The following is a 15,000-nucleotide window of genomic DNA, read 5'->3' as shown; positions in this document are numbered from 1 at the left end:
CTTTAATACAATTATTGCATTGTTTCTTTCTGAATAATGTGTATTTAAGAAATAAAAATAGTCATAGAAAATAAATATTGTCGTTTAAATTGTAATTACGAATGTTAGTTGAGTCGTTGTGATAAGGTGGGAAGGGGGAGGGCAGGAATGATCGGGAGAGGAGGATGAGGAGGAGGGTTTAACCTAAGATGGTGTGTCGACAGAATGGCAAACTCCACAGGAACCAAGGAAGATTTGCTTTAATCGCGGTGTCTTGTGTCAATTTATTTGTAGGTACCTGAATGAAATGACAATTGAATAGCCCTCATTCCAAGGCAAACTTAATTTGCAGCTCTGCTCGTGTGCAAGCTGAGCTGTCACAGGAATCTTTGAACTCAGGTACGTGTCTCTTGTTGTCATGCCATCTGCCATTCATTAGAAGAACTTCCCCATTCATATTAAATACGCCTTACGAACTAAATCACCTTTAATTAACAACCGATTCATAAATCGACACGGTTTACAGATAGCTTGCAATGCTAAGTTATCAAATTGAGAGTGAATGATAGCGTTTTACAACCAATAGCATTACAAATAGACCAAACACGTGACCTACACGTCGTTTTTTCATTGGACGTAGTTGGGACTACGCGTCTACCTACCGACGAAGTTGGAACTTCCAACGTTCATGTTTACAACATTCGGGGATTGTTTATGCAACACAGCTGACGTTTCTGGCGAAGGAGGGACAGCCACGGCAGTCAAAAGACTTTCGATTATTGCAACAGATTGATGATACAAATTTAGCAAACAATCGATATTTGATTGTGGTAATCAATACAAATACAATACAAAAACAAATAGAACAACCAGTCAAGCTAACGATCAAGGATGACAGAAGTAATGAATATAAAGCAGGAGAATATAATGATAAATAAAAGCAAAGATTAAAAAAGATTATGCTCCAACATGCTAGTGGCATAAAAGTTTAGATAAATACCTTTAAATTAATGCAAACCATTGTTTTCAGAGCCTTTTGTTAGTTAGAATACTAGAAAGAAATACTAGATAATATTGTCTAATATTATTAGAAAGAATGCATTGTCTAAATTAATTATAGAAGTCAGTAAAGCATGTTTTTTTCAATGAAATATACAACAATTAATGTCGTATTTTGACATTAATACCAAACGATTCATCAGATAATATGCATTACTTTTTTTCCCCATACAGTCTTAAAAAAAATACATAATTCCAAGCAATCATAACATCCCTTTCAATATTATTGTGAATGAAATCACACAATTACTGCCATAATAAACAAACTGGTGGATAGTACCAAAATAAAACAACAATAAACAACAGTTTCACGGTACGGTACTCATCACAAAAGCTACAGTTCACATCAATATGTTTCTTAAATCTATTTTTTATATATGTTTTATCTGTATAGATTTTATGGATTAAGTTAATAGATATTTCTTTAACTTTATTTGTAATCAGATATTTATTTGACATTTTCCAATGTGGAATAACATAAGGTAACGTTGTAACATCTTTCTGGAAAATGTTATTTATAGGACAACTAGTTAAACACACTTTCCCAGCAATTGTCTCTGTTGGAATTAGACAATTAGTTTTGTAACTATCCAACCGCTTTTGGCTATTGAAAAGCATACACACACAAGAAGGGATGACCCCAAACACTTTAGCATAATCCCCAGGAGTCACAGGGATAAGATATTTCCTAAGAAACTCATCATGAACAAAAGCCCTTCATTTTCAAACAACTGGTTGAACCAGACAGTTTTGTTTTGAAACCAATAGTCCATAAAGGAAAATTTGTGCTTATAAAGAATGTCTTTGTTATTCTGAATCAAATCATTATGAGGTGGTGAAAAAAATATGTATGTCGATAAGTGGTAATTGTAAACAAGTTGCATGTAATTGTAACGAGTCAATAGCACCTAACTTTGACAATATATGGAGACGAATAAGTATTCCGGATTGAAGTGGGGTTTTTGATAGATGGGTTTTATCCAATTGATCTTGAAAGTGTTATTCAAAGTAAGAAAATTATCCAATAAAATTAGAGTATTTTGTCAATCTTCTTGATCATCTCCTTATCAACATGTAACTCCATACATAGGGCTGTTCGATATTGCCTAATAAGAAAATCCACATTATTTTTTCACAAACTGGATTTTACGATTACGATTTATTTGTGAAATAAAAAATAATGAAAAATGAAGTACTTTGAATGTCTTTTATTTAAACTGATTTTTTCTTTCTTTGAATTCAAAATGCCAGTCATTTTAATTTAATACACACAGAACAATCCATTGGGATTAACAGCATTTTACTTACCCAAGAGATTTCAGATCTGTTCTTAATCAAACCAATAATGAAAGAAGAAAGTGCATATACCATCTGAAACGAAATCATCAACATGAGAGAAGGTAGACAGTCAAGTCTGTAAACCAAACAGTCTGTCAGAAAGTCATTTTGCCAACCAGCTAGTGACTAGCCTTTCACTTTTCTCCCTGGTCTTACTTAAACATAAATCAATGATTAGTGCAAAACTGTCACTCAATAATACAATGCACTGTCAAGCTTAAGTATGGATGCATAGTCCAGCTTGACCAGAGGTCCGTTGTAGAGGAGAGAAAAAAGGGACGACTTTCAGACGTTGAGTTACTTGCTCACGGGTTGTATTGTACATGCGGGGCACACACTACACTCGAGATCTATTTTTGCACGATTTATTAACTAAACGCTCACTTGCCTGAGCAAATAGCCAGTAGCCATAGATGTTGTCGTTGTTTCGGACTGCGCGCTCGTGGGAGGAAGTGGAAATGCAGAGGAAACTACGGTGGCTTAGATGCACCAAAAATAACAAAATCGAACATGCCAATTTGAACGTTTTTAACATTGTTTTATCCAGAAAATTCGGTTACGGTTCAAAATCGCTTAATCGAGCAGCCCTAGCCATACATATATAAGACGTGAGAATCCTTCTGATTTGGTGAGTCACATCCTCCCTCTAAACGACAGATCACGTAAAAGCCACTGGTTTAATGTATGTTTTTTTTAATAATTGGAGTAAAATTTGCTGTGAATATCACATTTTGATCTTTTGTTATCAGCATACCTAAATATCTTCATTGCTATCCAGTTCAGATCAGTCCGGCAATAAATTCACATTTGTTAATATTCAAGCATAATCTAGAAACCCTTGAGAGTTCCTGAATTACTTTGAAGTAGTGTTGTTCCGATGGTATTTTTTGGCCCGACACCGATTCCAATACCGAGCTGTGTGTATCGGCCGATGCAAGATATATATGTGCATTTTTTTCTTGTAATTCTAAAGAACTGCATACGCACTTGGATGTAAAACCATTGCTATCATGGCTTGGTCAGACTTGAAAACCTTTGTGAAACAGGAAAAAATAAGAAATAATATACTCGAGGTATCTTTGAGAGAGATTGTGTCGTATTAATTACAAAAACTATAGGACATTATTATAAAAGTTTGTTTTGAGTATTAGTGACCCATCGCAACAACTTCCGCTCCCAAATTCACTTTCAAAACCAAAAGCAAGCAGTAGAAAAATCCAAAATTGAGCAGGGTTTGTTGTTGCGGTCCATTCCCCTTGTTCATGCTCGCTGCCGCCGTCGCCACCGCAAGCGCTTGTTGCTTGTTCACATGTTTCGTCCTTAAATGTTTTATCAGGTTTGATGTATTGAACCTGGCCACTTTAGTTCCACCTCTTGCAACTTTTGCACTGCTAATTTTGCACTTAGCTGTTGTACTCGCTGGAGTTTCTATGTTGAAGTACAGTAGTTCCATATCGCCGCCGACATTATTTCTCCTGTACCTCACTGTTTTTTTTTCCTCTCAGCATGAAAAAGCAGCCCCGCCATTGGTTAAAAGCGTCCGCTCTGGGCCAATAGCGACGGCTAATACTGAACAGTCACCACACACCAGTGTCGTGAATGAGCTAGATACTGTACAAGGCGCTGCATTCAATGTAAATTGAGCCGGGTTTGTTGTTGCGGTCAATTCCCCTTGTTAATGCTCGCTGCCGCCGCAAACTCTTGGTGCTCGATCACATGTTTCGTTCTCAAATGTTGCATCAGGTTTAACGTATTGAACCTGGCCACTTTGGTTCCGCCTCTTGCAACATTCGCTCTAGCTGGAGTTTCTATGTTGAAGTAGTTACATATCGCCGACATTATATCTCCTGTACCCCACTGTCCCCCCCCCCGAACACACACATGAAAAAGCAGCAGGGAGCAAGATACAAAGCGCTGCATTCAACGTTCTTTACTAGTACAGCATCGGCAATGGCATCGGCACGTTATTTGTAAGTACTCGCAGATAGCGAGACCAGTGTTTTAATGTGGTATCAGGATACTTACAGATACCAGTATTGGTATCGGAACGACACTACTTTGGAGGCTATAGTGATTTGGTTTTCATTTTTAAAAAAAGCATTGAGTCATCTGCAAATTGCAGCAATATTCCATCTTTACCAAGTTACCAAGGAGAAAGATGCCTTCAACAGTGCGAGCTGTAATATGATTAGCCATAGTTCATGCCACTATTTTAAAAAGCTATGGGGAGGCAGGACAGCCGTGTCGTATACCTTGAGAGATCTTAAATCAAGGCGCAGTCCCACCTGCTACTTTAATGGAGCTATTATTGTTCTTATGGAGTGTTTTCAGTCCTGAACAAAAAATAATTACCATGGTCAAATTTATTTAAATAATTTATTGATGCGCAACTATATCAAAAAGGCTCATAAAACAAAACAAAGCAATTTATCCTCTAAAATTTCAGTCTAATCCAGAATATCTAAAACTGGCTTTGTTATCTGTCTTTTGGTCAGAAACCCTGACTTAGTTTCCTCAATAATACAACCCCAATTCCAATGAAGTTGGGACATTATGATTTACCAATCCTTTTCAACCGCTATTCAATTGAATACACTACGAGGACAAGATATTTAATGTTGAAACTTATGAATATTATTGACAGGGTTATTGATTTTTGCTAATATTCACTAATTTTGAATTTGTTTTCTGCAACGTGTTCGAATAAAATCTTGGACAGGGTCAACAAAACACTAGTAAAATTGAATAAAGCAATAAAACAACAACTTTGGAACATTCCACAGGTCTGTGTGAGTGTCAAACGATGAGTGTCATGATTGGGTGTAAAAGGAGCATCTCATCTCTGTTTATTAAACAACTTTAGTGATGTAGATCTTAAAAAATAGACAACTTTGTTTTAAGTCTCACAAAAAAGTGCAGGGAGCTCCCGGGCTCAGCTGCATGTCTTATAGTTCAATGAAAACAAACATCTCCTTGCAGTAAATAGTTTTCTAAATATCCACTATAACTGAAATGTTTATCTTTCACACATCTTTGTTTTAAAGTTCAGAAACATAAAAGTGAATCCTCAACGCAGCTACTAGCCAGTGAAATAAGCATGTTTCCAAGACCGGACTTTCACATGCAGTACTTTGCCGTCAATTTTTCCACCATATACAGCACTTGGAGCGGTAGTTGTTTTAAAGTGCTCTATAAAAAAAGTTGAGTTTAGCTTTTCATTACGTGGTTTACCCACAGACACACACACACACACTGGTACTCACTCACGTATTACTTTTATCACAATTTCCCGATATTATCAGCAACTTCTCTCAGGAGCCATGTCATTCACAAAGCAAATTAACTGTTGTGACATTGGGGGAGTGGTTAGCTTGAGCCCGCATGGCAGTTTACTGTGGCGAGCAGAACTGCCCCTTGTGTTTATATGACCTAGAAGGGCTCATAGTAATGTTACGAGTCATAGTAGACTGACATTTACTAAAATTTCGGCGAAGTCTGTTGCATTACTTTGAACTACTAACCCACCGACTCCCGTCGTGTATGTGCCTAGCTCGTCTAGGAGACAGAGAGAGAGAGCGAGCAGGGAGCAAGCACGCAGCTTTACGTTCATTGGCTGTTACGCACTGCACAAGGAACCAATCAGATGGTTCTTTGGGCGGACCAATCTGCCTTAGATGGCAGGGCCAGCAGGGCTAGTCGTGCAGCAAACAGAGAGAGAGAAGCACGCTGCAGCAAGCACAAAGAAAGCCGATGCCGAAAATCGCCAAAATGCCAAATATCGGCCCTGATAATCGGCCCGGCCGATAATCGGTCTTTCCCTAGTATCTTTACTCTAGTGGAGTAGTTATTTTTCAGGCTACTTTTTATTTCTACTCCTTACCTTTTTATGAAAATATGTCTTTCTACTCCTTACACACATAAAAAAGCTTCTTACTATTTCATTTATCATTGTTTAAAACACCAATCCGGGTAAATCGCGTTAGGATGGATTGAGTTATTTTGATTGTGGTTGAATGAGAAGTATTAACATATACCATTCTAACACTCTATTGCAGGGGTCACCAAGTCCGGTCCTCAAGGTCACCTATCCTGCATGTTTTCCATCTCTCCCTGCTGCAACACACCTGTTTCAAATGATCTGTATCGTTATCAGGCTTCTGAAAAGCTTGGTGATGAGCTGATCATTTCAATCAGGTGTGTTGCAGCGGGGAGAGATGGACAACATGCAGGATAGGAGCCCTGGAGGACCGGACTTGGTGACCCCTGCTCTATTGGTTTGTACGTTACATGCATACATTGTGCATTAAACCTACACGTGACACAAATTAACAAATAAATGAAAACTCGCCACACTCAAACTAGTGGAGATGTATAGCTCAAAGAGCGTAAGATGTCCAACTGTCTGTGTCTCAACCGAGTAAGCAGGAGTGAGGAGGCCCGTAGCCAGAAAAGACAGACAACCATCTCAGATCCCTGGTTGTACTTGGAGCAGTTATTCTAAAACTATACTTGTTTCAAATGCGCTGCAAACTTTGCGAACCGAAGTGACAACACCTAATAGCTTTCAAAAACTTGATGTCAAGCTTGAAAAAGCATATTGAGGTAATCTGAAAATATATAAAGGTGTTAAGGGTGTGATACTTAATTAGAGATCAATCAAATGTTAATATGAGTTTAATTTATTACTTATACAGTATGTAATATCTACTAAAGACTCGACATTAGACAAATCTGAATTTAGGTATTCATCATGTCTTCCGCTCCACGAAATACATTAATGCTGAGTAGTACACATGACACTTTAAAGTATTATCCTTGTAAGCCTACTAAATGTGATTATTTTTAATGGGTATATATGCAGGTAAAACAGGTCGCCTACCTTTGACATAATATTTTAATATAACATTATAATCAGTATGGCCTTTATGAAAAATGTTTTGAGTGGAAGTGGGATAGTGCACAGTATGCCCCGTGATGCAGACCAAGCTTTTATCCTTCAAGTCAAGTCAAACATTTTGGGGTGGGGTGGATTCATCTGATTAATTATTATTTCATGAATGCAAGATTAATCAGAAAATCGTGTTTGGACTAGCATGGCACATACTGTAGAACATAGTGAAATAAAAATGCTTGACTTATGCGTCACTGCATTTTTTCCTTTTTACTTTTATTTTTGAAGTAGTTTAAAAACCACTACTTTTATAGTTAAATAAAAAGTTGGAGTTGATACTTCAATTTCTACTTTCTTTTTAAATCCCAATATTTCTACTTGAGTAATGACCATGAATACTTTGACACCTCTGGGGCTGATGAACCTACATTTCAAGTTGTTTTTGGAAATCATGGATGTTGTGTCCTCTGCGCCAAAGAAAAAAAACGACTCGCCGGATTTTTATCAGCATCAAGTCCAAAAGCCAGCATCTGTGAACTGTGTGTATTTGGGTGTTTTGGTGCCCATAGCATTGGTAACTTGCACATCTGTGAAGGCACCATTAATGCGGAAAGGTGCATAAAGCATTTGGAGCAACATATGCTGCCTTCCACGCAACGTCATTTTCAGGGACGTCCCAATTTATTTCAGCAAGACAATACCAAGCCACATTCTTCACGTGTCAAATCTGCGTGACTGCATATTATAACAGTCCAAGTATTAGCCTGGCCTGCCAGCAGTCCAGACCTTTCTCCCATTGAAGGTGCGTGGTGCATTATTAAGTTCAAAATATGACAATGGCGACTGTTGAGCAACAATGTACAAAGTTGTACATCAAGCAAGAATGTGAAAGAATTCCAACATTGAATATCAGAGGGGGCCAAATACTTTTTTACAGCACTGCGTTTGGTCAAATGTCTGTAAACCCGCAACAAAACATGCAAACAAGCTGGCCAGTTTCGCAGTTGAATTTGAGTATCTATTGTAATCTTCTATTTATAACGCATATTGCTGTGCGTCATGGACTGTACCTGACCTGCCTTGTAATGTTACTATTCAGATGGGTCAGGCACTGTGGAGACTGCCACCCAGACAACAGCAGCAGCTTCAGGAAGAGCTTGTTGACCGACTGGCTGGCACAGGAGGAGCCAGACAAGAGCAAGGTAAATCCTGCCCCTAGTGTATCTATAGTGTAGTGTACCTGATCGTGTCAGTAAATGGATTTGAACTACATTCTTTAATTCAGGTATCTCTGGGGGAAAAACAGTGCTTGAGATATACAAAACCCAATTCCAAGGAAGTTGGAACATCGCTTAAAATGTGAATAAAAACAGAATACAATGATTTGCTAATTCTTTTCATCCTATAAGTCATTTGAATGCACTACAAAGACAACATATTTAATATTCAAACTGAATAACTTTTTTTTTTTTTTTTTTGCAAAAATTCTCAAATTTTAATTTGCCTGCGACACGTTCTCCAAAAGCTGGAAGATGGGTAGCAAAAGACTAGGATACTTGAGAAATGCTAGAAAAAAACACCTGGTTGGAACACTCTACACGTTAATCGGAAACTGGTGAAGTATGAAATGAGCATCTGCAAAAGGCTCAGTTGTTCGCAAGCAAGGATAGGGTGAGGTTCATAACTTTATCAAAAAATGTGTCAGAGAATCTGGAGAAATCCCTGCACGATAGCAGCAAGGCTGAAAACCAACATTGATTGTGAACTTCAATCCCTCAGGCGGCACTGCATTAAAAGCCAGCATGATTGTGTCAAGGCTATTGCCACGTGGGCTCAGGAACAATTCAGACAACCATTGTCAATTAATACAGTTGGTAGCTACATCTACAAATGTAACTTAAAACTCAAGCAAAGTGAAACTCATATATCAACAATAAGAGGTGGGCGATATATATCGTCATCGGTATCATCGTCAATCTTGCTTTCACAATGCGTAATTTTACATTATCGAGTATTAAAATTATAACGACTCGAGTCAGTCGACGGCCGCAAAGTATGAGGAAATGCAGAAAATCAGGGTGCATTGACGGTAGAGGAAGAGGAAGTGATAACCATTCGCCGAATCAGCGGGCAGGACCCGGTCACGTGACTCTGTCCGCACTGCAGCGGAGCTGTTTCAAACATGGAGGAGTGTCGATCGGCGATTCATAGCGTGGCGCGAGTCCACGTAGACTGACGTTGGTGGCAATAACATTGTTAGATGTGCCAAAATGGTCACCGTGAAGAGCAATTCTGTTGCACCACGAGCCATATGGATTACGAGGAAAACTTGGTGACCGCGCAAGCACTCTAAACAAAAGCTTTAAACACGCACACTCAGAAAACAGTCGCCGAGTTGAACCAACAAATATAAACACACTCACGCACACACACACACTCAGTACTTTAGCGAGCAAGTCAAACGTGACATCCTGGATGATCGGTTAACATTGAGTTTACACGCTTTTAGTCCTCATCATTCATAACTAGCCTGTATTCCAGAGGAATGTTGCACAAACTATGACGGCTTAATAGTGTGACGCCAGGATACACCCAAAACTGAATAAAGTCACAAGTCTACATATCGCAGTGATGAATGAGTGGGGAAAATGGAATTTTAAATTGCAGTTTTGTTATTCAACTTTATTCTGAATACGGTGGCCAATGTATGAGAATGGGTGTTGTCATAACAACTTCCTTTTTTTCTCTCGCTGGGTGACACGTCACATATCAAATATATTTTTCTCATTCTGATTACTGTAGTTAACACCTTTTTCTCATTCTGATTCCTCTAGTAGTTGGCAGTGGTACACCAGTTCTTACTGCTGCTCAAAATGTCACATCATTATGGAATAACAGCAGAGACATTTAAATGACATAAATATTCCCAAAAATCAATGTAAGTCTGTACATAATTTTTTGTTCTTTATTGTTAAATATTGTCATAGCATATCATTATCTTTTGCAGAAGCCGTATTTACCAATTTAAAAGAGATGTTCACAAACAGTCTATACACAATTGGTCTGTGAAGCAAGTGCAGATTCAAAATATTTTTGTAGAATATCGCCAAATATCGGTAGCGAGTTTTTTTTTTTGTTTTGTTTTTTTTTTAACCCATATCGCCCACCCCTATTAACAATACCTAGAAATGCAGCCATGTTCTCTGGCCCCAACCTCATCTGGGATGGACTGATGCGAAGTGGAGAAGTGTGCCTGAGGAGTCCACATTTCAAATTGTTTGAGGAAATCCTTGTGTCTTCCGGACCAAAGAGGAAAATGACCGTCCAGATTGTTATCAGTGCTAAATTCAAAAGCCGGCATCTGTGATGGCATAAGGGTGTGTTAATGCCCATGGCATGGGTAACTTGCACATCTTGCACCATTAATGCTGAAGGGTACATACAAGTTTTTGAGCAAATACTGCCATCCAAGCAACGTCTTTTTCAGCGACGTCCTGCTTATTTCAGCAAGACATTGCCAAGCAATATTCTGCATGCAGGGTCTAAATAAACTTTTTCACCCACATTGTCTGGTGACTCTCTTAAGTTACCACCCAATCAGAATGTCCAATGTTTTTTTTTTTTAACTTTAGCTCCGCTGTTTTTATATACCTCCCTTACACTATCTCTGTCCATTTCTTGCGCTGGTTGCAGACTGTAGAGTGAAATACAGACACTAGCACAGCCAATGGCATATTGTACGTCATTATGTAGCATTATGACACAATATTTGTTGGAAATATAGGAATCATTGCCAGGGGTACTGAATGACCAAGAATGGTGGAGAGAAAGTGTAAAAGAAATCCTAATCTAAGTATTTCTGAATGGGTTATTTAAATGTGAAATGGAAATATTTTCTGTTAAATGGCTCAGAAAGTATCATATTTAGTCTTCTCTCTGCTTCCTTTCATTCAAATTTAGCATTTTCTGGTAAACATGTCTGCTTTTGCTTTTATGAAATTAAATCTATTTAAAAAAAAAAAAAACAGGTGCCAATTCTATAGAAAACCAAAACGCAAACAACAGAACTTCCAAGATTCGATTCAGGTGTAAATTGGGATGAATTAATAACTGGACAAAACATCAGGACTGCTCAAAATTTTGTAATAGACTAAGACAAATCATCAATCAATTCACCCAAAAAATTCAACTAAAAGCCAGAAAGAATGGCCTCCTCTGGATGACCCAATCTATCCTAAAATTGATGAAAGAGCGAGGAAGAAACAGGAGTTTGTGTAAAGGAAATCAGAAAGTCTAAAGCAGACTATTCATCACTGCTCTGAATAATGCCCAGGGAAATTCTAAAATGACTTGGAATTACAAAAAACCCCAAAAAAACAGGTTACAGCCAAACTAACAAGCTAAAACAAATGCAAATTCAGATAAATGGGGACATTTTAACAGAATCTCAAGTAATTGCTGACACTTTTAACCAATATTTTATCGGCTCTGTCGCAGAGATCTCAAAACATTTTGTTTCAATTCCAAGGAGAGAATACCCTGCATTGTTTGCAACACAAAGATTTACAATAACACACATTACAGAGCCAAAGGTTGTGAGTATAATTAAATCCCTCAAACCATCTAAGGCTAAGGATGTCTTTGGAATGGATACAAATATGTTGAAAGATCTAAGTACAGCTTTGGCCACTCCCATTGTCTCCATCCTTAATCACTCAATCTCAACTAATCACTTTCCCAAGACTTGGAAATCCGCTGTGGTTACCCCAGTTTTTAAATCTGGCAACTCTGGTTCCTTGAATAATTACCGTCCAATAAGTATCCTACCAGCCATCTCCAAAATTGCAGAAAAATGGGTGGCAAAGCAGATTGCCCAGCATCTTAACAGCAGCTCTACCTCACTCCATGGCATGCAGTTTGGTTTCAGACCTAAATTTTCAACTGAAACCGCTACATGCCTTTTCATTAAAAAACTAAAATTTTCTCTTGACAAGGGTGGAGTTGTAGGGGCAATATTTTTAGACCTTAGAAAAGCCTTTGATACAGTAAACCACACTGTTCTCCTCAATAAGCTTTTACAATTTAACTTTTCTTGTGACGCTATGAGCTGGATCCAATCATATTTGTATGCTCGAACACAATCTGTATCAATTAACAACTGCATTTCTGAGTCTCTTCATATAACTACAGGGGTACCACAGGGTTCGGTTTAAGCCCCCCTCTTATTTAGCCTTTATATCAATGATTTGCCTACCATTTGTTCTGATGTTGACTGCTTGATGTATGCGGATGACACTGTCTCATTTTTTCATGGTCATTCCAAAGGCATTGCTGCAGCCAGACTAACTAAAGCTATGGTTCGTGTTACAACATGGTTGCAGGAGTGCTGCAACCTGCAACTAAATGTGTGAACTATGAGTATGTATTTTAGTAAAACTAGTAGAGCTTCTCCTAATCTTGAAAATACTTGTAGCAGGTCAGCAGATTGTAACTCAATACAAATATCTTGGCCTTGTGATTGATTCACAGCTTTCTTTTAAGCCCCATATTGACAAAATATGCAAAAATGTAAAAAATAATCTTGCAACCTTTCGGTCGATCCGGAATGAAATGTCAACTAACGCTGCAAACAGTTTATTGCATTCAATGATTTTCAGTCATTTAAATTATTATATAACAAGTTGGTCTCAGACTACTTCCAAAGATCTTTGGAAGTACTGTACAAACAAGCTATAAAAATCATGGACAAGAAACCGCGGCACTATCACCATTGTGCAATACTTAAAAAGTACAATTTCCTGAACTGGGACAATTTTCCTAATGTTGCAGATTTGAAGCTCATTTATAAGGTACTCAATGGCTTAGCCCCAGTTCCCCTGGCCGAATTTATCTGCCGCAGAGACAGCAGTGAGCACCTCACTATCGCCTCTCTGAGGTGACTGCGCAATTCCTTTGCGCAAGAGTGCTTTTAGCATGTCAACGTGGTCAGTAAGAGGTGCCAATGAATGGAACAGAATACCTGAGGAGGTTAGGAGACAAACCACTTACAAGGCCTTGGTTAAAAATTTGAGCACATGGTACAAAAATAACTACACTTGCCAACACTAAAACATATACCATCTGTGCTTTCATTGTCTTCATGTGTTCATAGCTTTTAATTGTGAATTTTATCATACGCTTATCGTTAATTATTTGTTATAATGTATATTGTAAAATGTTTGAAGGATTTGGTGTCTTGGTATTTATATTTATATTTTGTGACTGTATTTCAATGCTTTTTTTTTTTTTTTTACATCAGGGCTAACTATCTAGGGGACTACGGATGAAAAAAACCTTTTGGCTAATTCTGGCTTTTTTTACCATGTTTTTTCATGTGTTATGTGAAATTGCACTCTCCCCTTTCAAATAAACCTATCGATCTATCATAGGCTGTGCAGATCTGCCAACTGTTCTGGATTGTCTGTATTTTGTTACGTATATTCGGGCTTGGTTTAAAAAAATCCATGAATAGAATCAAATCGATTCTCCTTTTCGTTGTCCAATATTCATAAAAACTTAAATGAATCCTTTTAACATATCTTTTTCCAATAAATGAATGTGACTTCTCGCGTGTCCCTGATAGTGTAGTGGTACACACGCCTGAGTTGTGTGCGGGCAGCGTGGGATCGATTCCCGCTCAGTGACAGTGTCTATGTGTGCCCTGCGACTGGCTGGCGACCAGTTCGGGGTGTAGTCTGCCTTCGCCCATTGACGGCTGGGTTATGCTCCAGCAACTCCCCGCGACCCTGTATAGGATAAGCGGTTTGGAAGATGATGAGATGATGATGACTTCTCGCGTCACTTCTCGCATCACATCTCGTCACTACGCAAGACTAGTGTATCAAAACATGGCAGAAGCACTGAAGTCATCAGCGTCAACTAGCTTGCAGAGCTGGGCACTTGACCATTTTTTTGCCAGTCCGGCCGCGACCCTCCACCCTTGACTTGGGTACCCTTCCGGCCGTGGCCCTTCGGCCATATTCCTAAACATTGTCGGCCCCCGCCCCATTGCGCCCCCCGACCCCCCCAAAAAAGAAAAAAAAAAGCGTCAGTGATTGACGTCACTGCGGGAGAGACTCTAACGGCAGAGGCTTTTTAAGAATCATGAGCTGGCTAATTTACCGAACCCGCTGTGAATACTCTTCAAATGCGCCAGTAGTATTTACCCAACTGCGTGCTTCCTTACATTGCGAGCCCCGGGGTTAGATTTGTCATATTGTATAATTATTTGGGTCCAATAATTATAGAGAAGAGTCGTAGAAGAAGAAGTCGTAGTCAAGTTACTTATTTATTTTGCACACTTCACCTCCTTCCCGGCCTTCAAAATAAAAGCATACCAGCAAACCACCAGTGTTGGGGGTAACGCGTTACAAAACTAATGCAGTACAGTAATGCATTACATTTAGGCAGTAACGACGTAATGTAACTTGTTACTCCGATTTTTTTTGTAATATTATTACAGTTACTGAGACTGGCAATGCGTTACAAATTTCAGGACCCTTATACATATGTTGACATCTGTAATTGACATTTAACAAGTAGGTCTGATCATGACATCACTTGATCATAAGTTATTACTTCCAGCGATTCTTGAATCAAAAGTTCTTGTCGCACGTGGAACTTCACGTAACAACGTGAGTGCACGAGTCAACTCTCTGCCAAGCAGTTCGATTGTCTTTACACCATTGACAACT

General features: G+C 38.6%; 2 protein-coding genes across 5 annotated transcripts in view; one reads left to right on the top strand and one right to left on the bottom strand.

Moving 5' to 3' along the window:
- The window catches only part of cep44 (centrosomal protein 44), a 24,813-nt gene extending 24,798 nt beyond the window's left edge, over positions 1 to 15 (bottom strand). For both annotated transcript variants that reach the window (XM_086034050.1, XM_086034051.1), the window contains exon 1: positions 1 to 15. This exon is cut by the window's left edge and continues 149 nt beyond it. The gene's annotated coding sequence lies outside the window, so the exon portion shown is untranslated.
- Positions 1 to 15,000, top strand: part of fbxo8 (F-box protein 8) — a 37,217-nt gene that overhangs the window by 648 nt on the left and 21,569 nt on the right. The window contains exons 1-3 of one of the 3 annotated variants that reach the window (XM_086034048.1): positions 160 to 191; positions 274 to 378; positions 8,367 to 8,469. In XM_086034048.1, coding sequence (XP_085890174.1) covers positions 8,367 to 8,469 — 103 coding nt within the window. In that variant the 5' untranslated portion in view covers positions 160 to 191; positions 274 to 378. Of the gene's footprint in view, positions 1 to 158; positions 379 to 8,366; positions 8,470 to 15,000 lie in introns of those variants that run through there. The other 2 variants (XM_086034049.1, XM_086034047.1) reach the window with 2 other exon arrangements.

This window comes from Filicampus tigris, chromosome 6 (assembly GCF_054856515.1).
Source record: "Filicampus tigris isolate MCC_2025a chromosome 6, RoL_Ftig_1.0, whole genome shotgun sequence".
Lineage (NCBI taxonomy): Eukaryota > Metazoa > Chordata > Actinopteri > Syngnathiformes > Syngnathidae > Filicampus > Filicampus tigris.
The sequence above is the reverse complement of the archived record's forward strand: the minus strand, read 5'-3'. Positions and strand labels throughout refer to the sequence as shown.